This window comes from Zootoca vivipara, chromosome 3 (assembly GCF_963506605.1).
Source record: "Zootoca vivipara chromosome 3, rZooViv1.1, whole genome shotgun sequence".
NCBI lineage: Eukaryota > Metazoa > Chordata > Lepidosauria > Squamata > Lacertidae > Zootoca > Zootoca vivipara.
The window spans coordinates 10,275,080-10,301,787 of record NC_083278.1 but is presented as its reverse complement, the minus strand read 5'-3'; the positions used below and the strand labels follow the sequence as shown (position 1 = coordinate 10,301,787).

Here is a 26,708-nt window from a genome sequence, read left to right as displayed (position 1 = left end):
TCCTCTTGCGATTCCCAGCAGCTTGCATTTGGGGAAATGGTGTCTCCGGGAGCGGAAGTAGAACAAAACCATCTTCCAGAACGGAATCATAGGTTGTGGTGGTTTGTGTTGTGAGGGTATAAGAGAAGAGGATTGTAAAGCACTTTGGATATTGCAAGTGATATAGGAAAGAATGATGGGAAATAATAAGTACGGTAGTTAATTATTTCTAGATCTAGAACTGACCTGAGCATCATAGTCAGTTTTCAGATGGCAACTGGGTGCAGACTGAGGAAGTGTGTGCGGCGTTGCAATGTGGGATGTTCTTGTTCGGGATTCCAACTGGCCAGTTGTGCTGCCTCCGAAGATTCTCCTGTCCATTTCTTGCTTGTTCCCCACCCCAATTTCCATTTCCTCCTGCCAATAGTCAGAGAGCATTCTGTGCCCGTTGAGCATGCTCAGTTCTTGTTGAGCTCCTCCCCCATACTTCTTCAAACTTTGCCTTCTGATTTCTCTCCCTTGTGTGTGGATCTTCTTCTTTGGCATTCAGTTGCAGCCAAGTAAGATTGTCTTCCATAAACACGGTTTTAACAATGAGTCCGTAAGTGAGTGGAGGCCAATTCTGGATCCACATGTCCTACCGCACTGGGGACATTGGTTTCCGGGTGGGAGTTGATCACGGTGTGGATTTGCCAAGCGGGCCTTCCTCTTAGCACGTTTCTCCCTTGCGTCCTGAGTTTGAGTGTCTTCAAAGCCCATGATGCCTTTGGTAAAGGCTGTTCTCCAATTGGAGTGCTCGCAGGCAAGTGTTTCCCAATTGTTGGTGTTTATACTACACTTTTGCCACACGAAGACTAACCCTCGGAGAACGAGTTGGCGGTTCATAAACAGCAGGGGTAGAGAAGTTTCTCTCAAGTGCCACGTTTTCTCAGGAGTAACCCGTTGGTCGCATGCTGTCGGTGGGCGGGAATGAGCCCAGAGGCGGGTAAGGCCAAAGCATGCGCTTTAGCTTGCTCTTTCATCCTTTATAAAAGGTAAAGGTAAAGGGACCCCTAACCATTAGGTCCAGTCGTGACCGACTCTGGGGTTGTGTGCTCATCTCGCATTATTGGCCGAGGGATCCGGCGTATAGCTTCCAGGTCATGTGGCCAGCATGACAAAACCGCTTCTGGCAAACCAGAGCAGCACATGGAAACGCCGTTTACCTTCCCGCTGTAGCGGTTCCTATTTATCTACTTGCATTTTGACGTGCTTTCGAACTGCTAGGTTGGCAGGAGCTGGGACCAAGCAACGGGAGCTCACCCCGTCACAGGGATTCGAACCGCTGACCTTCTGATCAGCAAGTCCTAGGCTCAGTGATTTAACCCACAGCGCCAACAGCAAAAGTGTTTTTGATGGTGGGTTCAGTCCTGCACTCGTGGAGAGCAGGCCAGCAGAGTGGTTTCCACATGGTCCTTTCATAGCCCTACTCTTTCCAGCCGCTCCTCTTCTGAATGTACCGCAGCTTGGCATCGCCATTCAGTTGGGTGGGTGAGAAGGCCCGTCTACACCCTATTGCCGGCACCCAGTACCTCACCCTTCCCCAAGGCCCCATGGTGCAGAAGGAGTGGTGAACGCAGGCGACACAAATGGCATGTGATCATTTAAGGTGAAGGAACACCCCAGTTGCAACTGAATGGCTCTGCTGAGTCACGCACCACTTGGAAGAGCAGCGGCGTGCCACACACAGAGCCATAACCCTAAAGCTGGGCAGGCACTGATATTATCCACCTTCTTGTTACTGGTTCAAGACCTTTCTCTTCTGCCAGGCATTTCAAGTACGATTTTTATTGGGCTGTGCTGGGAGAGATGGAAGGTAGATTGTGCTGCACTGTTTTATTTGACTGCGTTTTCCCGGTTTTTATTGTGTTTTAAATTGTTGTTACCCAACCTTGAGATCATCTACGATGAAAGGCGGGACAGAAATTGTATAAATAAGCAAATAATAGGGCTCTGTGGGAAGCGTACCACACCCTCCTCTGGGCGGGTGCAGAATTACACTCTCTTGGGATGGAATATGTGACCCAGCAGAGACCAGAATAATTGGATCTTCGATTCGGCTGGGAAATGTGTTTCCATGAAGCCAGTTTTTCTATCTAGCCAGACGTATCGAGGCATCCCTTTTGATTTAGCCCAAAGAGGCGAGATGGAGTTATTTGATACAGACAAATCTCAAGTCATTTTGTTTTGCAGTTTCCTGTTACGCCCTCCTAATATCTTTTCATTAGCTTTCTGGTTCCCATCCTCTCACTCCAGGGAAATCTTTGAAAGATAATTGGCATCACCACCATCAAGTCTTCCTCTGACTTAATGTTTTCATAGCTGGACTATTGCTTTTCAGCACTCATATAGATATCCATATACGTATAATCCCTTTCACCTAGATGTTTAAGGAATTGCCCTTTTCTCCTTCTCCAGCGGGAGTTCTCAATGAAGTTTAGGGAAAATGGACCAAATATGAGGAAAGCTTGCTAGCAGAAGATTTTCTCTTGTAAGGGCAGAACCCGAGTTAAAGAGATGGTATTTCTTCCACAAGATCCCCCGCTGGGAATCTAATTAAGATAACTACCTACATGGAGAATAGGCTGATGAGCTGTTTTCTTAAATTAAGAAAAATAACCAGACATGTGACCTGGTTATGTCATTGGTTCAGAATTGCAGGGAGCCGTAGCTTGCTGGCACCAGAAGGTGGTACAGTTGGGCTATGAAGCCACTATAGAACCCACTGCCCTAGCAATGGAAAATGCAACATGAGAGAACTCCTCCAAAATTAGTGATGAATGGGTATTTCATGGATGCTTTAGCTGAGATTCCTGCATTGCAGGGGGTTGGACTAGATGACCCTTGGGTCCCTTCCAACTCTAAGATTCTATTTCTAGGAATAGGATTAAAATTAGGGCCCATTTTTACCCCACCTCTTTTTTTTTTACTCTTGGCACTCATTTACAGTGCAACCCTAACCACGTCTACTCAGAAGTAAGTCCTATGGAATTCTATGGGGCCTACTCCCAGGTTAGTGAGGATAGGATTGCACCCTGACTAATGACTGAAGATTGAATTGAACAGGCCCCATTGGCTACGAAACCAATGCTTACCCTTGCATCTACCTCCATTTTTCAACTGCCTCTAGAATAGACCATGAAAGGGTAGCCCTGATCCCGCTTTCCTAACACCAGGTAAAGTCTCTGCGTGACATCACCACTTTGCACTTAGCACAGTATCCCATATGGTTAGCATTACTCAAGTAGTTGCAACTTAGTCCCATAAAACAGAGGCTGGCTTCTCAGAAAAACAATCTGCTGAACGAGAAAGTGCTTATAGGAAAACACAAAGGGGTGGGACAAGTGCAAATGAAGAGGCCTCCCTCTTACTTACTTACTTACTTGTCTACACAGGGCTTAATGCCTGGCTTGAGTGTTGAAAGAGAATCACTTCAGCACCCTGGAGTATTCTTGTGGCTCTGTCATTTTGTAGTGGCACCTCCTAGTCTAGCTGCTCGTTGCCTGGTGCATCAAGGCTTTTTTGCCTCCGAGTGCCGAGTGGTGGGTTACAATGTGTAAGCAGGAGCTGCAAGAAATGTTAGAAGTGTTCCCTCACTTCCCAACAGGAGTATTGCTGTTCAGGTTCATAGCCAGCCAACCACTTATTCCTCCACAATGCTCCATTCAACACCCACCCACCCCGCCAAGTTTTCCGTTGTTTCCACCAACTGACAGTTAAACGGTCCGTGGCTACTGCTCATGCACAGTCTTCCCTGGGCTGCTTTTTAGGGCGGGTTTTCTGTGTGTGGCCTCCCTTAGATTTTTTTTTTTTATAAAAGACTCTTTTTGCATATCTCCGTGCCTCAGAGTTTCCCTGCATGCATGCTGATGCCTCTGCCTGACTTCCTGGTGGTACCATTCTGGCAACAAACTCAGCTCCACCTGAGTTTGATGTTAGAAGGAGCGATTTGCAGTTGTTTTCATTCTCCAGTAGAAGATGATTTCAGGGCAAAACGAAACATTTCCTTACAGTCACGTGGAACCAAATATGGTCAACCCCTTCATCCAATGAAATGTTCCCTCAGGAGGGGTTGGTTTTTGCAATAGAAAAAGGCACATAGCACGTCCCTCAAAGCTTCACCTCTCTGCTACTTTTACCTCAGCTCGTTTGAGGCTCTCATGTCATCTTACAAGCAGGGACGGCCTGTGTGCACGAACTGAAGTGAAGTGAAGCCCTTTGCAGCTGATCTGCCGGCTCCCTGACCCTGTTGTTGTGCCATTGCCAGGCTCACTAGGGCTTCCTGCGCCACTGACACAGTGCTGTTGATCTTTCTGCTGTGCCCATCATGGTGGCAGTATGGGCACAGCAGCAGGTGAGTGTGCAAGATGCCGTGATGGGGTTGGCAGAAGTGCAGGCATGATGCCGGGGTCAGAGAGCAAGTAGGGTGTGGACCTAGATCTGTGTTTTCCCTACAGCAGGAAAATGTCTCAAGCCTGCCCTGCTCACCAGGCCCTGGATGGATGGATTAGCAGTTAAGACCAGCTGGGATGGTGTGTTGTGCTAAGCCCTCCTTTCCCTCTCTCTCTGGCACACATCTCACTCTCCTAGAACAGGCATGTCCAACAGGTTGATTGCGATCTACTGGTCTTTCGTGCAGTATTCCTGGTCGATCCTTGTCAATCTTAGGTCCCTGAGCAATCTCTGGCTCCCTAAAGAAAAGCTCAGTGACTCTGGCTCGACAACACTGGTTCCCCCCCCCCCAAAAAAGCTCAACAACTCTGGCCCATCCTCCAATGACAATGGGTAGATCACTGCCAGTTGTTTTATACTTAGAGTAGATCGCAGTCTCTTGGGAGTTGGGCGTTGCAAGCTTCAATGGGGCCATTACAGCTTCAGTACATGCCGCTGCAGGGCAAAATGTAGGTCTTCAATTGGCTGTGATGAACAACGAAGGAATACAATACTTTTTCCGTTCTTTCTCCAAAGCTTTATGAGGCATTACAGGTATTGTTGTTGTTGTTTAGTCATTTAGTCGTGTCCGACTCTTCATGACCCCATGGACCAGAGCACGCCAGGCACTCCTGTCTTCCAGGAGTGGAAGCAGTTTGGTCAAACTCATGTTCGTAGCTTCGAGAACACTATCCAACCATCTCGTCCTCTGTCGTCCCCTTCTCCTAGTGCCCTCAATCTTTCCCAACATCAGGGTCTTTTCCAGGGAGTCTTCTCTTCTCATGAGGTGGCCAAAGTATTGGAGCCTCAGCTTCAGGATCTGTCCTTCCAGTGAACACTCAGGGCTGATTTCCTTCAGAATGGATAGGTTTGATCTTCTTGCAGTCCATGGGACTCTCAAGAGTTTCCTCCAGCACCATAATTCAAAAGCATCAATTCTTCGGTGATCAGCCTTCTTTATGGTCCAGCTCTCACTTCCATACATCACTACTGGGAAAACCATAGCTTTAACTATACGGACCTTTGTCGGCAAGGTGATGTCTCTGCTTTTTAAGATGCTGTCTAGGATGCTGTCTATTACAGGTATAGACCATCTTAAAACATCCATATACAACAATTTTAAAAGATATACAAAGAAACAGCCATATAAGATATAGTAACAGAAATTTTCATTGGAGTCTCTTCCCGCTAAACTGGGTCATTTACCACTCTTAAGAGATACTATTGACAGAAACTCAGCCAGCCTTGCAGTTACCCCTGGGTTAATATTAGACCTGTAGAATCTGATATTTTCATTGTGCCATGATGTTAAGCTACCCAAAAAGGAGGATAACATGTGTTTACGTAGCTGGTTGTACAGTGGACAGTAGAAAAGAATATGTGTTCTACAGTGTCCGGCACATTCAAATAGCACCCCCAATGTCTATCATTTCTAGGGATGTTTAAATATCTGCCCTTAACAAAATCTGAGGGGAAAATGTTCAGTCAGGCTAACAAACATGCCCTGTGTTGGGCGGGAATGATTAACTTTGAGATATAAATGATCCTGTTATCGGTTGTATTTAAAGCATAGAACTTGGGAAAGCAGATTTTATTTACAGCTGACTCAATGTTTTGTTTTTCAATATCCCTTAATCTAATACAATACCGATGTTTTTTTTTAAAGTAGGCAGTTAAAAAGAAACGTATCACAATATCTATTTTAAGACGTTTGCCCACAGGCTGGGTGGTAGTTTGGGTAAGGTGATCAAGGCTTTGGAAACTAAGCCTTATGAGGAATGGTTGAGGGAGTTGGGTATGCTTAGCCTGGGTAAGAGGAGACTAAAAGGAGATATGATAGCCATCCAACTATCTCAAGGGCTGTCACATGGAGGATGGAGCAAACTTGTTTTCTCCTGCTCTGGAGGGTAGGACTTGAACCAATGGCTTCAGGTTACAAGAAAGGAGATTGCAACTAAACATCAGGAAGAACTTTTTGACAGGAAGAGCTGTTTGACAGTGGAATGGTCTCCTTTGGGAGGTGGTGGACTCTCCTTCCTTGGAGGAATTTAATCAGGGGTTGGATGGTCACTTGAGACGGATGATTTAGTTGAGATTCCTGCATCGCAGAGAGTTGGACTAGATGATGGTCCCTTCCAAAACTATGATTTGATGATTCTATAGCGTGGTGTAGTGGTTAAGAGCAGTGGACTCATAATCTGGTGAACCGGGTTCGCATCCCCGCTCCTCCACATGCAGCTGCTGGTTGACCTTGGGCTAGTCACAGTTCTCTGAAATCTCTCAACCTCACTCACCTCACAGAGTGTTTGTTGTGGGGGAGGAAGGGAAAGAAGATTGTTAGCTGCTTTGAGACTCCTCAAGGGGCGTGAAAGGCAGGATATAAAGTCCAAACTCCTCCCCTCCTTCCCTCCTCTTCTTCTTCTTCTTCTTCTTCTTCTTCTTCTTCTTCTTCTTCTTCTTCTTCTTCTTCTTCTTCTTCTTCTTCTTCTTCTTCTTCTTCTTCTTCTGTTGTACCTTGGATCCTGAACAACCTGGAACTTGGACATTTTGGCTCCTGAATGCTGCAAACCCGGAAGTGATTGTTCCGGTTTGCGAACATTCTTTTAGAACCTGAACATCCAACAGGGCTTCCGTGGCTTCTGATTGGCTGCAGGAGCGATTTGATTTTCGAATGTTTTAGAAGTTGAATGGACTTACACAACTGATATGAAATTATGCCAGCTTTGAGGAGATCCAAAGCTTGGGCCCAATTTCGTGCCATGTAAAATGCAGCAAAAATGACAAATAATTTATCTGCAATCACTCTAGAAAAACCCCCAGCAAATGTTTCCATTGTTGGTTTATTCCTTTACCCTGTTCCGAATGGGTTTCAATAGATCACAGGATTGGATCTCTATCCCATGTGACAGCCTGGCTCTGGTTACGTTCCATTATCATTATTATGCTTAGTTATTTGGGTGCCTAGGAACAAGTTGACACCACGATTCTTTACAGTGAACTCAGTTGCCTTTCCTTCTATGTAAGCAAGTTCATAGTTGTGGTCTTGGAAATGTTATTCTAAATCTTTCCCTTTAAATACCTTGCATTTTGCCTTTAAGACCCATTGCACCGTGTCTACTACTAGTCCTTGGTTTTTGTGTGAATGAATGTTGTTTGCTGTTGCTACCTTGAGCCTGCCTTGACTAAATTAGTTCTTGTTAGCAGAAAAGGTACAGCCACAGCATTTTTTTTTAGCCTGCGCAAGTAGGAGGAAAGGTAATTTTCATTTATTTCCAAAAAATTATTACATTATTTTATTAGCTCTTTAAAATTTATTTAAATTCTTTACTTGAAAAAAGGGGGTATCGTATTTTAATTAGTAACAGTGTCAAAAGAGAGCTAGATTAATTATTGGAAATAACGCCATCCAGATGGTTTTAATTTTCACAGCAGGGAACCGACATCTTTTTAAGGTGATATTTTTCAAATTAAAATCAGCCCGGGTATTACTCATACTTGTTTTAGTTTGAGGGTGAGGTGATGTATCTTGTAGTTTTGAAACTACCCAGCTTTCATGGGAATGTTTTGGAAAAGGGAGACAAATGTGAATTTTAAAAGATGCAGACCTGCTTTACATACGTGATTGAAATCCACCATTTGGCTCAGGATGCAATGGGCGATGTGAAATCTTTTTGTCATTATGTTTCATTGTTGAATCCCTAGGACAAAGTTCACTGAAAGTTGTTTTTAATCTGACAATCAACATTATGCATAGCACAAAGACTATATTCCCTCCCCCCCTTGACATATGAATACAGAAACACGAGAGGACAGAAGCCGTGAGAAAAACGAGAATACAAAGCTGCCTTATACTGTCTACTCTGGCTGGCAGCAGCTCTCCTGAACCTCTGGGATATGTCTTTCTCTTGGGCAAAGGTCTTTTCCTGCTCCCTGAGAACCTTTAACAGGAAATGCTGGGCGTCAACAGAACATGGGATCTCTTGGAAGCACAGCGCCTGCTCCATACCTGCCAAGTTCCTCTGTGAAAAATAAGGGACCGGACCGAAAGGAGCATACTGGAAGTAGCGCGGTGGCCATTTTGGAACTGGGCGGAGCATGCTCAGAAGTGACTTTTGATGCTGCTGTGCCCAGTTCCAAAATGGCCGTCACACCAGAAGTCGCACTGCAGCCATTTTGGAACTGGGCAGAGCAGCATCAAAAGTCTCTTCTGAGAATGCTCCGCCCAGTTCCAAAATGGCCGCCGCGCCAGAATAAACCGGGAAAAAACAAAAAATCCGTTTTTTCGGCTGTGGGCAGCTGGAAAAATGGGGGTTTCCAGGGGAAAACGGGAGACTTGGCAGCTATGGCCTGCTCTGCCACAGGCCTGTGGCTCCCCACTCTCTGCCCTCTTACTAGGGCTGGCCCAAGACATTTTGATGCCTGAGGTGTTGGGTGATTGACAAGTGCATAACCCCGCCCACCGACAAACTTGGTCTGCAGGGTGTGTCCCTTCATCTATCCTATCCCAACCAAGGTGTCACCTGAGGCAGCTCACATTACCATGCTGCTTCTAACCCTGTTCTTTCTTATCAGTACAGTCGTACCTTGGAAGTCACAACACCAAAACCGTTTATTGTGAGGATCATGCCTGTACACAAATATCAACACAACAATAATTAAAAATATTAAAATTCATTACATACTATCCCAACAAAACCTTCATCCCACAAAACAGAAAGAGAAGGAAAACAAGCAACGAGTTAAACAGATGATGAAGGGGTCTTTACTTTATCATCCATAAATCTTTCCCTGGCTTTCATGGCCTTCATCACAAAGACCGCTACCACATGGGTAATTTGTTGGTTAGCATCAACTAACAAAAATGTTACTCTATCTTCAGGATTGATTATAGAGTTGGGTATAGTTTGCAGCATCGCGTCTCTAAAGCCCAAGTAAATGGGGCAATAGAGGAGGTAATGTATAAGATCCTCTTTAATTTTCATGAAGCTTGGTACCTTGGAAGTCGAATGGAATATGTTCCGGAAGTCTGTTCGACTTCCAAAACATTCGAAAACCAAATCGCGGCTTCGGATTGGCTGCAGGATTTGGGGTGCAAAGGAACGTTTGCAAACTGGAACAGTCACTTCCGGGTTTGCAGCGTTCGGGAGCCAAAACGTCTTGAGTTCCAGGGTGTTTGGGATCTAAGGTACGACTGTATTCTTATCATTTAATACATCTATACAGTGTCCTTCATCCACAGATCTTATACCCTTGAGTACCCCCAGAAAAATAGCACTGGCTTTGCCCACCAAGCTTCCCCCCTTTTATTTACTTCCTTCCAACAGGACCTATAGTCAGTAGGACTTGCTTTTGGGATGTGGAACCTGAAGGCAACGTTTGCCAGGCAGAGGCGTGGTTCGTTTGATAGAAATAATGCATCATATTCCCAGCTCTACAGGGTTCTGTTGACTGTCGTGGCAGCCTTATCCTATATAATAAAGTCCCTGTGTCTCTGCGTCCAGATTCCCTGTGTCCCTTTGTCCGCGCTAATGCGCATGTGCCCCACGGACACAGGGACTGGACGAAGAGGCGGGACGTACACACGCACTCTCTCTCTCCCCCCCTCAACCCTCTGCCTCCCGTTCCCCTGCAGCGGTGGACCAAGATGGCGGCATTGGGCTCCGGGGCCGCGGTGGCGGGAGCCCAGTTCGGCTCCCGCCACCCCTGCCGCCGCGGCCCGCGGCCCCGGAACCCGATGCCACCATCTTGGTCCGCCGCCTCCGCCTCCTGACAACCCTACCTGGCCCGTGGGAGGAGCGGCGGGGCCACGGCCTTCCCTCCCTCTCTGCGCTCGGCTGCGGGACACGACGGGATAGCGCTTTGTTTAATTGCGTTCCCGGCGCACCCCACGGCCGAGTGCAGAAAGGGAGGGAAGGCCGCGGCCCCGTCGCACCTCTAGCACCCATTTTCTTAACGGGCTGAATGAGACGAGTATTCCTATAAAATTCCAGCTTTATAATGCAGCATAAGCAGTCATGTAATGGGTAGCTCACGAGGGCTAGCGCGTCTTCTTCTTTTTGCTTGTCTTCTCCTCTGCCCCAGGGATACAGCTCTGTCTCACCTCACAAGATTATGTGAAAACGGGTATCTTCTTCTTTACTCATTCGCTCTGTGACCGGTCTGGTAAATGCCTGTTTTCTTCTTCTTCCTTTACAAGCCCAGCTTCTAGTGGAAACAGACACATTTGGCAGTCAAGTCCGGATCAAAGGGAAAGAGACAGACTTTTACCTTTGCATGAACAGGAAAGGCAAGCTAGTAGGGAAGGTAAGTGTTTTCTATTAATTCATTTGTAATATGAGCGTTACCTTTAGCAGTGACTGCGAACCCCATAATGATGTGTTCTGAACTTTGCCTGTCAACCCCAAATGAAAAGCAGGACTTGAGGAATGTGGAATTCTTAAAGCATTCAAGCCTTTACTTTAAAAAAAAGGGGGAGGGAGAGAAAAAGAACCCCCCCCAACCCATAAAATTAAGTACTGTGGCTAACCACTGGGGTTTTATTACTGATTTCTTTGGGTACACACAGGTTTCCATTTTACAGTTGCATAAATTGATAAAAGATGTGTGTATCTCTCCAAAACAATTGAGCGCTTGCGTTACATGATATAAATCTCTCCTACCTTGGTGGTTTAAATAAATAAATAAAAAGGCACACAGGCAGACATAAAAGGAACTGCTGTAGCCTCAGTTTTTAAAGAGTTTGGCTGTGCTATCCCTGAGTGAAGAGGAAAAATATAATGCCATAAAGTTAATATTGCAATCTTGAGATCTTATTAAGGATGGGCTTTGTGGTTCTAGCATTACAGAAATATTTTGTTACCTTTGATCATGCCCCCCCAGCAGATGCATGCAACAAATGACACAGCATTTGCCTACGGAGCTGAGCATTGTTGCTGGTATTAGATTTAAACGAATTCACTTGTTTTCGCAAGTTTCACCGTTTCCCACACACCAGCATTGTTGGCAAGCCTGGAATTTGACGCAAACAGAGGAATTGAAACTTTTAACATTGCCATCATGGTGAGAAAAATAAAAAGGGCAGGGGTATAAGTGAATTTATTTTTGAATCAAGAAAGGCCTGGAACTGCAAGCTACATTCCCAAATAGAAACCAGGTGCCAGAGTTGCTGCAGTGGGACATTGCTGGCTTCTGAGAAGACAGCTGTGTGAGATGCGAGCGTCTCACAGTATTGAACCCGGCGGCCTATGCTCATGCCAGCTGGACTAGCTATGGGCTTTTGAGATGATATGTACAATCAGTGACCAGAAGTGGCAATAGGATTTTACTGGTGATGCATTATCTAATGTTAACTCACAAACCTCCGCTGGCTTGTATCCGCTGCTGTTATTGCCTTAACATCTGTGGAACCTACGATTCAAATCTGGTTTTGTGGGTTAGCCTCTGCTACTGCTGCTTGCATGATGGGCAAAGGGCAGAAAACACCCTCAGTCCAAACAGGGTTCTAGCCACACTTTTGCACACCGTCCTGGAGTCTTTTGGTGTTGTTGTTGTTGTTGTTTAGTCGTTTAGTCATGTCCGACTCTTTGTGACCCCATGGACCATAGCACGCCAGGCACTCCTGTCTTGCACTGCCTCCCGCAGTTTGGTCAAACCCATGTTCGTAGCTTCGAGAACACTGTCCAACCATCTTGTCCTCTGTCGTCCCCTTCTCCTAGTGCCCTCAATCTTTCCCAACATCAGGGTCTTTTCCAAGGATTCTTCTCTTCTCATGAGGTGGCCAAAGTATTGGAGCCTTCTTTCGGTGAAGGGAGGTTAAATACTTTGCACAGATAAATAAAAGTTTGGGAATGGCCAAGTTTCCATATGCCCTATTGTCGCATGATGTTTTAAGCATATCTGCTGCTGTGGTGCAAAGCTCCCTCCAGCATCCCCCCCCCATTTCCCAGAGTTTTTTTTTAGGGAGGACAGCGCTGTTGGCAGGGCTGGAGGAGGTGGGCAGCGGCTGGAGGGCAGCTCCTCTGGTGGGGAAGAGGCGGAGTATGGACGTGGCACCTCCCAGCTCAGCTGGCCGCTTTGTGCCTAGGTGGCCACGGCAGATGGCGGCTCCGGGCACGGCTGCTTTGGCACAGCATGGCGGAGGCGGGTGAGGGCGGCGAGCTGATGCCGGGAGGCGCCGCATCCAGCCTCCGCCTCTTCCCTGGTGCCCTCCAGAACATGGCGCCCTGGCGCCCTGCACCACTAGCCTCTATGGGTAAGACGCCCCTGCTTGTATAATTGAAGTACTTGTTTCCGAGCTTAAAACTGGAAATGGGGTGCTGTATGAAATGTCAAGGGGTAGCATATTCTGCTACAAACTAGTGGAAGAACAGCTGGTGTTAGTATAGGTTAGCTGTTGAGAAATGCAGATCAGAGGACACGTGGCTTTAGAAATGGAAGGAATTACAACATTTTAGTTCAAAGTCTCCAAAGTGAAATCTTTTAATTTCATTATTTGAACCCCAGCCAGGATGTAATTCTAGTTTTCAATATAAGTGGAAGGGTTTGTTCCTTCCATGTGACTTTTCACGGTGTCAAATTATAAAATTATAAGCCTGAATATGTGTGTGTGTGTGTGTGTGTGTGTGTGTGTGTGTGTGTGTATCACATTAGATTATTTTTCCTCCCCCCCTCCCCCCTTATCCTACCGCAATTGCTGACAAGTTCATAAAATACATTGGCCTGAGCAAGAGGGTTACTGTGTGAACATTCCATTTTGGAAGGAAAATCTTCCCGTCCAGATGCATTGCCCATTATTAACAGCTTTATTAAGAAGAAGAAGAAGAAGAAGAAGAAGAAGAAGAAGAAGAAGAAGAAGAAGAAGAAGAAGAAGAAGAAGAAGAAGAAGAAAGAGAAACAAATATTAGCGATACCAAAGGTTATGTTTTTAATTAGTATCATGGTTTCAGCTCTTTTTGTGGCAATAGCTTGAGTAACTGCATTTTTAATATACCAAATGCTTTCTAAACAGCCAGTAAACCCCTGGGTGCAAGTTTGTGCCTGTGTTATGATACAAATATTTAAGTCTACCCTGGGAGCGAAAGAAACCCATAAAGCTCTTTTGCAATCACCCCGGAGTGTTCGCTTGCCAATAATGAAACTGTGGGCTGCGATTTCCCTTCCCCTCCCACTCATTTCCTATCGACTTACTCTGTGTAACTCTTAACTATGCCAACACATGCCATCTGGCTTTCTTCTCCTTCTCAGCGAACATCTTTGGATGCTCCCCCAGTGGAAAACCTGGTTTGAGTTTAAAAATCTTTGTTTCATATAATCATCTACAAAGGGTATTACAAATGAGAGCAGGTTGTTGCTATCCTCAATTTGGGACGCCTGACGAAAGTTAACCGTTTCAGAAACAGGGGGTGCTACCTATCTTGAAGCTTGCTAGACTGACTCCCCAGGCATGGGTGTGAATCCTCGGACCTCAAAAGGGCAGGCTTCCTTCCTTCCTTCCCATCTTTCCTTTGTCGGAGCTAATTTACATCTCCACCAGCTAGCTCTTCTGTGCCAAGCCTTCCAATGGAGCCGTCTCAGGATCCTGGAATGTAATCTCCTTGGAGTCTCCCCCCTCCCGCCGCCCCCCGTTCATTATTGTTTGTCACTTCGCAGCTAGATTTGGCTATAATATTACGAACAGGATTCTAAATCTGTTTATTGTATGTTTGTGTTCCGTGCATACACACAGCTGGTCTACATTAACGGAAAAATGTAGCCAAATCAGCCAACGTAGCAAATATAGCTAGTGTAGACAAGGCTAATAGTTTTAAACATGAGCGGGCTAGTCAAGGTCAAGGCTATATATCACTTCGTTTATTCCAGTTTAAATGGAGGCAAGCCTGTATGCACTGCCCATTCCCCCTCTCTAATATTGAAAACATGTATCTAACCCACCCCTCTAAGTTTTGATTTTCTTGTTGAATTTTGCATATATATATATATATATATATATTTAAAAAATCTTTCAACACACATGCAAAACACAGGAAAATTGCTGGAATAATTGTCACCCAGAGGTCCTATGCTCAGAGAAAGCTGGGCAAAAGCCCCCAAGGGCTGTTTTTAAGACTTCAATGACCTGCACAGTCCCTGTGTTCGGTCTGTACAGAGGGTTTTTCAGGAATATCCAGCTGGATAGTCAGGAACAATATATTCCTTACTTCCAGCAAGTTGTGTCTGCTTCTCTGTGGGACTTGACCATCATTGGTTAACTAGGTGGGAGTTATCCTGGAATGATGGACTGCTAATCAGATTTATATGAGCCACACCCTTTGGTAATAATCTACAGCAAATAGCAAACAGACAATCATGGAAAATATAACCAAACATGAAACAAAAAGCCGTGACAATAGACAGTGAAAAATATTAAATATATTAAAGCAACAGTGTAAATAATAACAAAATATCTATGCAAATGCAATGGCCTGACGCTTACATTCAATGGCGCACAAACATTGCTAATCTCTGTCAGTCTATAGTGCAATAGTTCACTTGGGAATCATAAATGTTCCAGAGATTAGCAATGTTTATTAGCATAGATATTTTGTTATTATTATTATTTACACTGTTGCTTCAATATATTTAATATTTTTCACTGTGTATTGTCACGGCTTTTTGTTTCGTGTTTGGTAATAATCTACAGTATTCACAAATATCATAAAAACTATGGCCTTCCTAGAATTTTGGGACAGGAGACTAGTTTCCTCCCCTTTTCTTTTTAAAGCAGAGCTCCTGTTTAGCTGAGAATGCCACCAACCCTGTGAAAGGCTAACAGGCCATGTTCAATTGCTAGGGGCCATGGATCTGACTAGCAAGTTTGGAATGGGAATGCAGAGACCCCAGCAGCACCTTGGAAAGCACTGTACTAGATAAGTCCAAATTGCCCTCATTCAAGGCAAGGGAGAAGCAGACCAGGGAGGAAGCAGCACAGATCCAGGTTCAGCAGCTCAGTGGAGCAGGCAGCTGGAGCCTTCCTAAGGAACAATCTCACCAACCAGCCAGAATGCCAGGGGCACTTAGTCCTCTTTTTCTGAGATGCCAGAGGATCACAAAGCTTACACATGACTCATTTGAATGATTCTGGGAAATGTATAGTTTCCTGTAAACTATAGCAGACCAGAATGCTAGGCTCCAAGGCAGAGCATCGTCCAGGAAATATAGGGTTTGGTGCATCAGAACCTGCACTGTTATACCATCAGTTTGGTTGGATCTGGTGGTGGGTGGCAGGAGCAAGTTGTCTGCCTTGGAGCTGTCCGTGGTGCTGCAGTTTATCTCCTGTTCTGATATCTAGTTTCATATGAAACCTTCTGTCTCCAGCTGCCCTTCTTTGACTCCCTCACAGCTAATCAGCTCTGAATTGCTGCTGCTTACTACAAATTGTATGTCCCATGTAGCTCCACTTGGTCCCCAGAGGACTTTGTTCCATTCCTGCAGGCATCAAATGGCCAAGAAAGGACACTAGGGAATTTTCAGTAGCTCTGTAGCAAATACAGTCAGTAGGCTGCGACAATACACTAGGCTCCTTTGGAAGGAATGGTGGAATAGAAATGTAATAAATAAAAACAGGTTTAGTAGTAGTAGTAGTAGTAGTACCAATTTCACCACTAAATTTTAGGTAAGCAGCTTGGGATCCAGAAGGTGAAGCATTGCTGAACTCTGTTGGCTGAAAAACTAGAAATCAGACCTTGGATATCTCTCAAAGACACTAGTGGATTACTTGCACAATGGACCTTTACTAGCTAGCTCTCCAAATTTACTAAATGGAATAAAAACACCCCAAATACTGGTGCTTTCATAGGTGAAGTGATTTGGGGGGAAATGAATACAAGGGTTCCCTTTCCAGCACAATCATTTCTATTGGACTGACCGTATCAAGGAACTTACAGACTTTTCTTCTAGTTTTCTGGTTGTAGGGTTTTTGGTTTTGTTTGGTCTTGCTAACCTTTTTCACTTATCTATTTTAAAATATAATGCTAATATATATGAAGGAATTGTATTTACATTAAGCAGCACACTGTTTCCACACCAAATTAGCTCCCTAACTTTCCCCATATTTGTTCAAGATTTTTTTAGAAGCCGCAAGGACTTGAAATTCAAACCATCCAGGAAATCACCTTAATATTTTCATTATTTTTTTGAGATAACTTTTTGGAATTTTAAATGTTTTATTATTTCCACCCTTTCTTGCATCTTTCATGAGCAGTTCCCCCCCTGCTCACATCAAGGCCTGAAGCACATAAGTCACTCACTCCGCATGGTCTGAACTTGAACTCGCTATACAACGAAAACAGATGAAGCAAGGTTTTTCACTGGGAAACTTTAAGATTTTCTGGTGAGATAACTGCTTCCCAAGCCAATATATATTTAAAGTTACCAGAGAGTTGCTACAGTAATACCAGATGGTGGGGAATCTCTGTAGTTTTGGAGGACCACAAACAAATTGTTGCTCGATGCCAAAGACTACGCTGGCTAAACTTTAACACTGACTCCTGCCAGAAGCATTTGTCGAAGGGTAATAGGGATTTGGGATTGTTTACATTGCAGCTTTAAAATGGAGGCTATTTTGCAGTGTGTGTGTATTAATGCAGAAAGCATTCATTATGGAAACCCAAAGAGCAATCATCCCTTGGAAAGGAATGACCATGATCTCCTGTTTAACATGGTTGGGTCTACTGCCATGTCTGCGGACATCAAATTACAAGACACTGAATAAATAATCTAATATGGCCCAGTAACAAAATAACCCCCCTGTTTCCTGATCGAGGTGATAGGAGCGATATTTTTTTCAGATATAGAAAATGAAGGGTTCTTTTAATTGTTATTATTCACAAAGAGAAAGGAAGAGCTTGGTGCCCCTTGTTTCAGGCAGATGGGCGATTTCACATTTGGATGTTCCTCATTTTAAAACGAGGACCCAGGTGGCGCTGTGGGTTAAACCATTGAGCCTATGGCTTGCTGATCAGAAGGTCAGCGGTTCGAATCCCTGTGACGGGGTGAGCTCCCGTTGCTTGGTCCCAGCTCCTGCCTAGCTAGCAGTTTGAAAGCACGTCAAAATGCAAGTACAGTGGTACCTCTACTTACAAATAACTCTACTTACGAATTTTTCTACTTAAAAATGGAGCTCTGTCCGCCATCTTGGATGCAGTTTAGATAGGATTTTTTCTACTTACGAATTTTTAGATAGGGTTGCTTCGACTTACAAATTTTTTCTCCCAATGCATTCCTATGGGATTCAAGTTACAATTTTTTTCGACTTACAAATGTGTGTTTGGAACGCATTAAATTCGTAAGTAGAGGTACCACTGTAGATAAATAGGAACTGCTGCAGCGGGAAGGTAAACGGCGTTTCCATGTGCTGCTCTGGTTTGCCAGAAGCGGCTTTGTCATGCTGGCCACATGACCTGGAAGCTATACGCCGGCTTCCTCGGCCAATAATGCGAGATGAGCGCGCAACCCCAGAGTCGGTCACGACTGGACCTAATGGTCAGGGGTCCCTTTACCTTTACATTTTAAAACAGTGGCTCCCAAACTTTTTCTTTTCTTTTTGGCCTTGCCCCACCTAACCATCTCTAAAATCCTGACGCCCGCCCCCTTGACATATAATTCTTATTATTCAAAAAGGGATCTCCTATTCACTTGGAGGAAGCCTAAAAGGCCATTAACTGTTAATAACTCATTCTCAAATTGCTCCCCTGCGGGGCGTGTGCCCCATGTTGGGAACCATGGTTTTAAAAGCATCGACAGCACCCCAAACCCAAATACTGGGGTGAAAATTCCAAACCTGTGACTCTTCCCCCACACATAAAAATACATGACTGAAGCATATATTTACAGCCATTTCTGGTAACAAATATACCAAACCACTGAAAAGCAGATACAGGGCTCCCTCCCTGTTTTCAAAGTGTGAAGCAACTCATAGTTACACCTCAATTAGTCTGTCAAATTAAAAACGATACGTGTTCCACCTTCGAAACTAAATGTGATTGCAAAAGAGATATGTCTTCCTAGATGAGAGAAGGTCTAAGAAAGTTAGAGAGAATGACTTTGTTAACTGGTAGATATCTCCAGATTCCGGTAGAACAGAGACTATGTCCTTGTGATAACAAGGAGATTGAATCTATAAGTCATGTCCTCCTCCATTGCACATTGTATCGAGACATGAGGAAGGAGTTAATTGATCCCTTGTTAAAAAACTTACCAGGCTGCTCAACTGAAATGCTTACTAGATACCTACTAGCAGATTTTAATCCAGAGTGCACTAAGAATGTAGCCAAATTTGGTTACTACGCGTCAAGACTAAGACACGCCGTGACATCAATCAATAACAGTGATAAAGCCGCCTATTAATTCATAGCGGATAACAGTTAAAGGGAACTATCCCTCATTAACTTTTAACCTAATTTTAATTTAAAATAGGATTATGAAACAGTATTGCTCAAAGATGATACTTAAGAACTATCTATTTTACGTATTATTGGTTTTTTGTTTTTTTTTGCTGGTCTATGACCGTAATAAAGATATTATTATTATTATAGAGAGAACGACTGGAGGAAAAACACCAGGGCATTTTACTTAGATTTACACAATACTTTGTATGGCTCAGTTGTGAATTCACTGGGGAATCTATTCAGTTATGACGAAACGTTTTAGCTTATAATTTGCTTTTGGATGCGTAAGTATGGCACTAATGAAAGGAAAGCCCTACACACACCTGGTAAAGTAAAGATTCAGGTAGCAAAATAAATTGTCCAGTAGCACCTTAAAGACCAACTAAGTTTGTTCTGGCTATAAGCTTTCGTGTGCATGCATCATTCTGAAGGTATCTGAAGAAGTGTGCATGCACATGAAAGCTTATACCCAGAACAAACTTAGTTGGTCTCTAAGATGCTACTGGACTATATGTCCGAATGTGGATGCCGCCTGGGTTCTCCATTGCTTTCAATGGGATGTGTGTCTGACTCCACACCCGACTGCACATTCCGTAATGATTTGTCAACTTTCCGGGTAGCTTGTGCAAGCATTTTCCTTCCCTAGATCGTGATTTCAATGCAAATGCAAGAATTCAAAACAAGTTAATAGAAATGACTGCTGAGGACCAGCCCAATGCCAGCTGACTTAATCCTTCATGGTAAAATTAGCTGAGCGTTTAGTTGAGGATGTTTTCAGGACAGGCTATTCTGCCTTGGAGCAAAGGGCTGGACTAGATGATCTGTGGAAGTCTTACATCCGAATCAGTGTTCTTTGGGTCCCATCATCTCTGCCCATTGGCTAAGCAAGCTGGGGCTGATGGGAGGGAGGTCCACCCAAGGATTTTCATGCAAGGAACCTTACATGAGGTCCAGCGCCAAGGGGCCTTCTGGCAGTTCCCTCACTGTGAGAAGTGAAGTCACAGGGAACCAGGTAGAGGGCCTTCTCGGTAGTGGCACCCACTCTCTGGAAGGTCCTCCCATCAGATATCAAGGAAATAAACAACTATCTGACTTTTAGAAGATATCTGAAAGCAGCCCTGTTGGGGGAAGTTTTTTAATGTTTGATCTTTTATCTGTTGGGAGCCGCCCAGAGTGGCTGGGGAAACCCAGCCAGATGGGCAGGGTATAGATAAATTATTATTATTCTCTCTTTTAAATAAACGACCTCTTTTTTTGTATTTTTGGCCAGGATTTGGTGCAAATTGCAGGCATGGCCACCCTTTCTGAGGGGATGAAGCCTGGAATGTTTCAAAAATATAGGGCAAACGTTACCATTTTAGGGAAAACAGAAATCACATTCTCTCCCTAGGTTTTTAGGGGGGCAGCTGAGGATATGTGGGATTTCCAAAGTCCAGACAAAGAAGTAGACCACCCCAGTCATCTAACTAGGTACTATGGAAGACTACCCTGAATATCTCGGATTTGCCTCGTTATTTGGGACACACACCCCCCTAATACCTACATCAAAATTTGAATTTGTTCAGCAGTTTATTGCAGCATCACTAAAGGAAACATATGAAGCAAGTAAAGGTAATAGGATTTTTCACACACTCCACTGCTGACATTTGAAAAGCTGCAGATCATTCTATCGGTGACTGTAAAATTCAGTAAAGGCATCATTCTTTCAGGGCATACATTTGCTCTGTCAGTTGAGCTGGATTTTGATTTTAAAAATGGAAAGTTATTAATGTATATAAACCATGACCTTTCTGTTGTGGTTGAATTCCAAATTGATTACTCTGCCAGGTAGGTAATTTTTAAAATGCTATGAAATGTTAATCTGACATGCGGTAGAACAAAAATAAAATAAAATAAAATAAAATGTAAATATTTAAGATCTCTGCTAAGCTGTTTTATATTATCTTCAGTTTGTGCTGTCTTCAAAGTGCTTCAGATTTTTCCGAAAGATACAGGTTGCAGGTTTATTGAGGGTAGGAATTTTGCTAACTCAGCCAAACCATGGACACAGTTCTCTTCCCATTCTGACACCCCACGGTCCTTATCTGAGCGCCATCTTCAATGAACAGGACTTTTGATGATATCAGGGGCAGCTTTTCACATCAGATTGCTGGAGGAGATCACAAGGGAGACTTTTAGCACATAGAAGTGAAGTGGGCAGAGTCCAGGCTTTCCAGATCGGCTTTGGGTTTTTGTTTGTTTGTTTGTTTTTCACCAGGACCACAAGATCTACCAATAAGGGCCAGGCATAAAAGCTAGAATTAATGAACAGGATGCCTCATTGTCATTTCACACAGAAGTCTGTTTCTGGTTAGCTGCCCTCATTTTAGCACTCAACTGGGGGAGAAGTCGTTTTGTTGTTAAACTGTTGGGAGTTAGGAACCCTTGCAGATCCCTGAGTCCTACCAGTTGATTCCGATCTACGTTTAGGAGAACTAACAGCAAGAGGTCCAAATGAGGCCTCAGTTGTGTAACCTCAAAAATGGGGCTAAACACCTGTCTGTGCAGCCCTGCTGTACCTGTTTTGCCTTAGAGTGGTAGTGCCTGAATAGGGCTTTTTAAAAATACTTCCTATCTTGGGTTTTGAGAAGATTTCCCTCCCTTTGCCCTCCTCTCTGCCTCTTCCTCATTCCACATTCATCGATAGAGCAATTTGACTACAGATTAAGAGTAGCATTTTTCAGTGGTGGGACACAGCTGCACCAAGTTTTTCTAGGAGCTGTTTGACAGTGGAATGGACTCCCTCGGCAGGGGGTGCCCTCTCCTTCATTGGAGGTGTTTAAGCAGAGGTTGGCTGGCCACCTGCCATGGATGCTTTAGTTGAGATTCCTGAATTGCAAGGGGGTTGGGCTAGATGACCCTTGGGGTCCCTTCCAACACTATGATACTATGATTCCATGATTATCAGCACCTGGGGGAATATTCTCCAGTCTGATTGTAATCAGCACATGGAATCAGCACAGGTACCATTTCCCTGATTTCTGCCTCCCATTCAACAGGCCATTAGAGCATCCGTTCATTGAGTTCTTCCCTCTGTTCTTCCCTGTTTTTGTTAGAAAACGTGGAGTTGTTTTGTTGTGCAAAGTTTTGCACAAACAGATGGATATTGTGCACAAATGGAGATCATAGAATCATAGAGCTGGAAGAGACCACAAGGGCCATCCAGTCCAACCCCCTGCCAAGCAGGAAACACCATCAAAGCATTCTTGGCATATGCCTGTCAAGCCTCTGCTTAAAGACCTCCAAAGGAGGAGACTCCACCCCACTCCTTGGTAGCAAATTCCACTGCCGAACAGCTCTTACTGCCAGGAAGTCCTTCCTAATGTTTAGGTGGAATCTTCTTTCTTGAAGTTTGAATCCATTATTCCGTGTCTGCTTCTCTGGAGCAGCAGAAAACAATCTGGTGGGCCAGTGTAAAACTCCATGATTATACGACCTCTCTTGTTTCCCGTTCAAATGGATATTCTGTGCCTGCGTAGCTGTTGCAGTGCCCCTCCAACATCTTTGCTGAGCTCTCTGCCAAGACTCCCGAGTATGCGGCTCAGAGGATTCTTCAGGTTCAGAGGCCAGCATGCTGGAGGAAGAATGCATGTAATGAGTAACACTTGGCATTCATTTACTGCTAGGGATGGCCTGGCCTTCAGTGCTATGAAGCAGCTGAAAATGCATAGGCCATAGGGAATCTCGATGGTAATATTTTCAGGATTTCTTGGCACGGAGTCAGACAGCTGAGAACGGAATATTCTTACGACAGTTTGATGCAATGGCTTCATTATGCAAAAGATGTAGCTCCAGATCAACAATCTTCCCTGACACCCACAACAATCTGCCAAGATTTTCGATAGATTTATTAGTTGTTATTACTCTGATGCCGTAGTGAGCTGGGTTTAAAATTTTTTTTTTTAAAAAAAATCGCTTCCTTTCCCCTGAAACATCTGATAATGGTACACAGAACATAATGCTGGTGTAATGCACATAGAATTTTAGGGTTTGATCCATAGGTACCCTTCTGGACCCAGGAGGTAACATCTGCTCAAGGAAGAGCTTTTTTTGGGGGGGGGGTTCTTTTCATGAGAGTGTTGTGTGAGGAAAGGGAGACTAGATCCAATTTCGATTTTCCTCTCAGGGCTAGCTCAGTACATTTTGCTAGTCTACAAGTCTAGCAGAAAATCCCACAAGCACTTGCGTGCCGAGGTACCAAGACTTCCCACCAAATAATTCACACTTCACACGAAAATTAAGTTTTGGTTTTTGGCATTAATTTTGGCCACAGCTTTATTTAAATACAACTGAACGTGAGTGGTTGCTTAGGCATCGGTTCCCATGCCATCTGTCCCCCGCCTGGGACAGATCTGACTCCCCATCGAACTGGGGAAGTCAGGATAGGTAAGCACCCTCTGAGAGAGGCTGGGGCAGGGCACCACGCCCTATGACAGGCATCCCCAAACTCCAGATGTTTTGGACTACAATTCCCATCATCCCTGACCACTGGTCCTCTTAGCTAGGGATCATGGGAGTTGTAGCCCAAAACATCGGGATGGCCGCAGTTTGGGGATGCCTGCCCTATGACCTCTCCCCCAGGTGCTCCCCGATGGGGCTCATGCGCGGTCCTAGCCCCTAGCGGGGGTACGGACAAACATGTGGATCCCCAGGATTCCTTTAATGGAATACCCCTAAAGGCAGCAGCAATTTTGAGGGGCAGGCCCAGCCAAATCCTTACCCCTCCACCATCCAATTTGAACCAATGCCTAACCGCCAACCTTACAAGTTGTGACATTTTGCTATGTAGTAGGCAAAAACCACCTGGCACCAGCCAATCAGCCAGATGGCAAAATTCCTACTAGGCCCCCGCAGCAATACGTACGACCCCATGACAGGCACAGCAACGTCAAGCGCAGCAAAAAAAACCTAAATATAGGGAGGGAGGGAGGGAGGGAGATCTGTTGCAAGCACCCAAAAGCGAAAGCGCAAGCTGCTTGCACCCATATATAGGCTGTGGCTGTCAATCAAAGTTAGCAACATAACATTCTCCCCCAGCAACATACCCTCAGTGGCCATCCAAACTGACCCACCCCTACTGACCAGGGAACGTCTTGTTAACCCTTCCGCAACCCATGCTCTCCTTAAGGGGAGAACCTGCTTTCTCCTTGGGAGTCAAGATACAATATAAACAAATTAGTTTGCTGCGCTTTCATGTCAGCCCAAATCAACTGCCTGAGGCCACCGCTTCACTCTGCCCAATGGTGGAGCCTGCTTTCTGGCCTATATGTGCAGCAGAATGAGGTGGTAGAAACTTGAGGGGGTTGAATAGACTGCAAAACATTAGGCTACAGTTGAGGAAGCCATTGTTTTTTTAAAAAGCACCTTATGATTAAAAGCCAACGGTGTTTTTCAAACAGAGGGCTGGGATCCACCCTTTCAGGTGGGTTTTTTAGTGACACATCCTGCCCAGGGCTTCCTCGCTTGCCTGATCAACCTCCTAGAGGTGTCATCACCTTTGGTTGGACCACAGCAAGCATCAGGAAGTTGCATGCTGAATTAAGGGAGGGGGAGGGAGGAAGGGGCAGAGGAAGTGTTGAAAGAAATGAGAGATGAAAGGTTGTTGTTGTTAATAAACAAATTAAAAAGTGATAATTACAATTAAAGGAAGAAGAGCGTCAAGCTATTATAAGAGGAAGAAATGAATACAAAAGGACCAGGGAGGAGGAATGAAATAAAATGCAGGATTTCTCTCTCTCTCTTTTTAAAAATATATTTATTAAATTTTATAACAGAAAAACAAAAAGAAATAAAAACAAACCATATGGAAAGCAAACTATAAGTACACAAAATACAAGCATACAAAAAGAGTAACATTATATATAAAAAACATCAAAAGAGAGAGAGAGAAAAAAAGAAAAACATTGACCCAAGGATTTTTTTTCCCTCACGGGGGTGGGTGGGTGATGGGGAAGTTGAGTGTGAAAGGAGAATGGGAGACGAAATTACAGAAGATAGGTAAAAATACTTTGAGAGGCAGGTGAGGGTGGGAAGGAAGAAATATGAAACAGCTTAGTCTTTCAATCAGAAAGTTCTGTCTAAATTCAGGACGGGGCCAGGCTGTACTTAGCTTGAAGAAAGCGGAGTTTTGGAACCCCTTACTGCAAGGAAAATGCAGTGACAAAGAATGTAGCCATTAGATATCAGCAGAAAATGATTTCAGCAATTGCCAACTGATTAGGTCTCCATCTGCCACCATATTATGCCCCTGAACCACCATTTTGTCACTAGCGGGCCTCAACAATTTTCAGTTTCATGGGCCCCTGGGAGTAGAAAGTTGAAAGAGCCTGAGTGAGGACATCAGAGGAAGGCATGCTAGTTTTCAATTTACCTGTATTTATTTTTTTATCTAAAAAAACAACAACAGGTGTATGCGGGGGATTAAAAACATGATTCCTGCACCACATCCTGAAGTAGTTGGGTCCATTCAACCACTGCAGTTTTTGACATCTCATTCTGCCCCTTGTGCAGAACAGGCCATATCATCCCCATAGTAGCCAGTCAGGCTAAAGTGGAGAAGAATGTAAGCAACATCCATTAACTAAGTAATGGAGATAAAGGTGAAGACAGAAACGCTGTTGAGTGTCGGGGTGTTTTCACTGTTCTCTGAGGTAGTATCTTAAAAAACAAACAGCACAGATGGACCTCTGTTTTTTCACCAAACAGAGCATTCTGAAAACAAGTGGAGAGTATGCTGTTGAAGGGAACAAGGCAAGAAGTTCAAATTTCAGCTTGCTAAATGGCTTATGACGGTCCATTATCCCCGTAGTTTACAATATTGCAATATCAGTATTTGACTACCTTACAGGACTGTTCGAAAGATTACTGGAAATCCTAGCATGGGCTTGGTGATTTGAGGTTTCGTGCAACTGTTTAGGTCAGTTTATAAAAGTACTGTATACTGGTTAACTGATTGTTTTCTTAGAAACCCTGGTCGTATCCCCCTGGCAAGAAATAGAGTGCATGATCCAAACTAGGGTAACAGGAAAACAGTCTGCTAAAATTCTCCACATTGTTTGCAAGTGGCAAAGTTGCAGGGGAGGGTGGAAGATTTCACGGATTATTCCTGAGGGAGGGGAAGTGAAGTTCCCTTCTCAGACACCCCTCTTCTCGGAAATTTTGGGTCACTCGTCATTGAATGAAGCTCTGCTATTCATATTGGCAGAGGAGGAGAGAAATGAAAGGAGAAGGGATCAAGCCCATAGCTTCCTTCAACAAAATTAAAATGCAATATTAGAACCTGATTTTAAAATATCAGTATACCTGAAGGAGCATCTCCACCCACGTCGCTCATCTCACTGAGGTCCAGCTCTGAGCGCCTTCTGGCGGTTCCCTCCCTGCGAGAAGTGAGGTTACAGGGAACCAGGCAGAGGGCCTTCTCGGTAGTGGCACCCACCCTGTGGAGCTCCCTCCCATCAGATGCCAAGGAAATAAAAAAACTAGCTGACTTTTAGAAGGGAAGTTTTTAATAATTGATGTTTTAATGTATTTTTAATATTTTGTTGGAAGCCGCCCAGAGTGTCTGGGGAAACCCAGCCAGATGGGCGGGGTATAATAATAATAATAATAATAATAATAATAATAATAATAATAATTACCTATGTTCAAGTGGGGAGGCTAGGATGGCCATTTCACTGAACGTTTCCCAGCTGCAAGGATGAAGATTTCTTCTGCATTGTTTACCCTGTCCTTTTCTATATCTTTTCAAAAACAGCTGCGTTACACAAACATGCCAAATTTGATGTGAGTGTGGCTGAG

General features: G+C 44.3%; 1 protein-coding gene across 1 annotated transcript in view; it reads left to right on the top strand.

Moving 5' to 3' along the window:
- The window catches only part of LOC118082516 (fibroblast growth factor 18), a 117,244-nt gene that overhangs the window by 83,084 nt on the left and 7,452 nt on the right, over positions 1–26,708 (top strand). Inside the window, 1 exon segment of the mRNA XM_035110150.2 lies at positions 10,646–10,752. Coding sequence (XP_034966041.1) covers positions 10,646–10,752 — 107 coding nt within the window.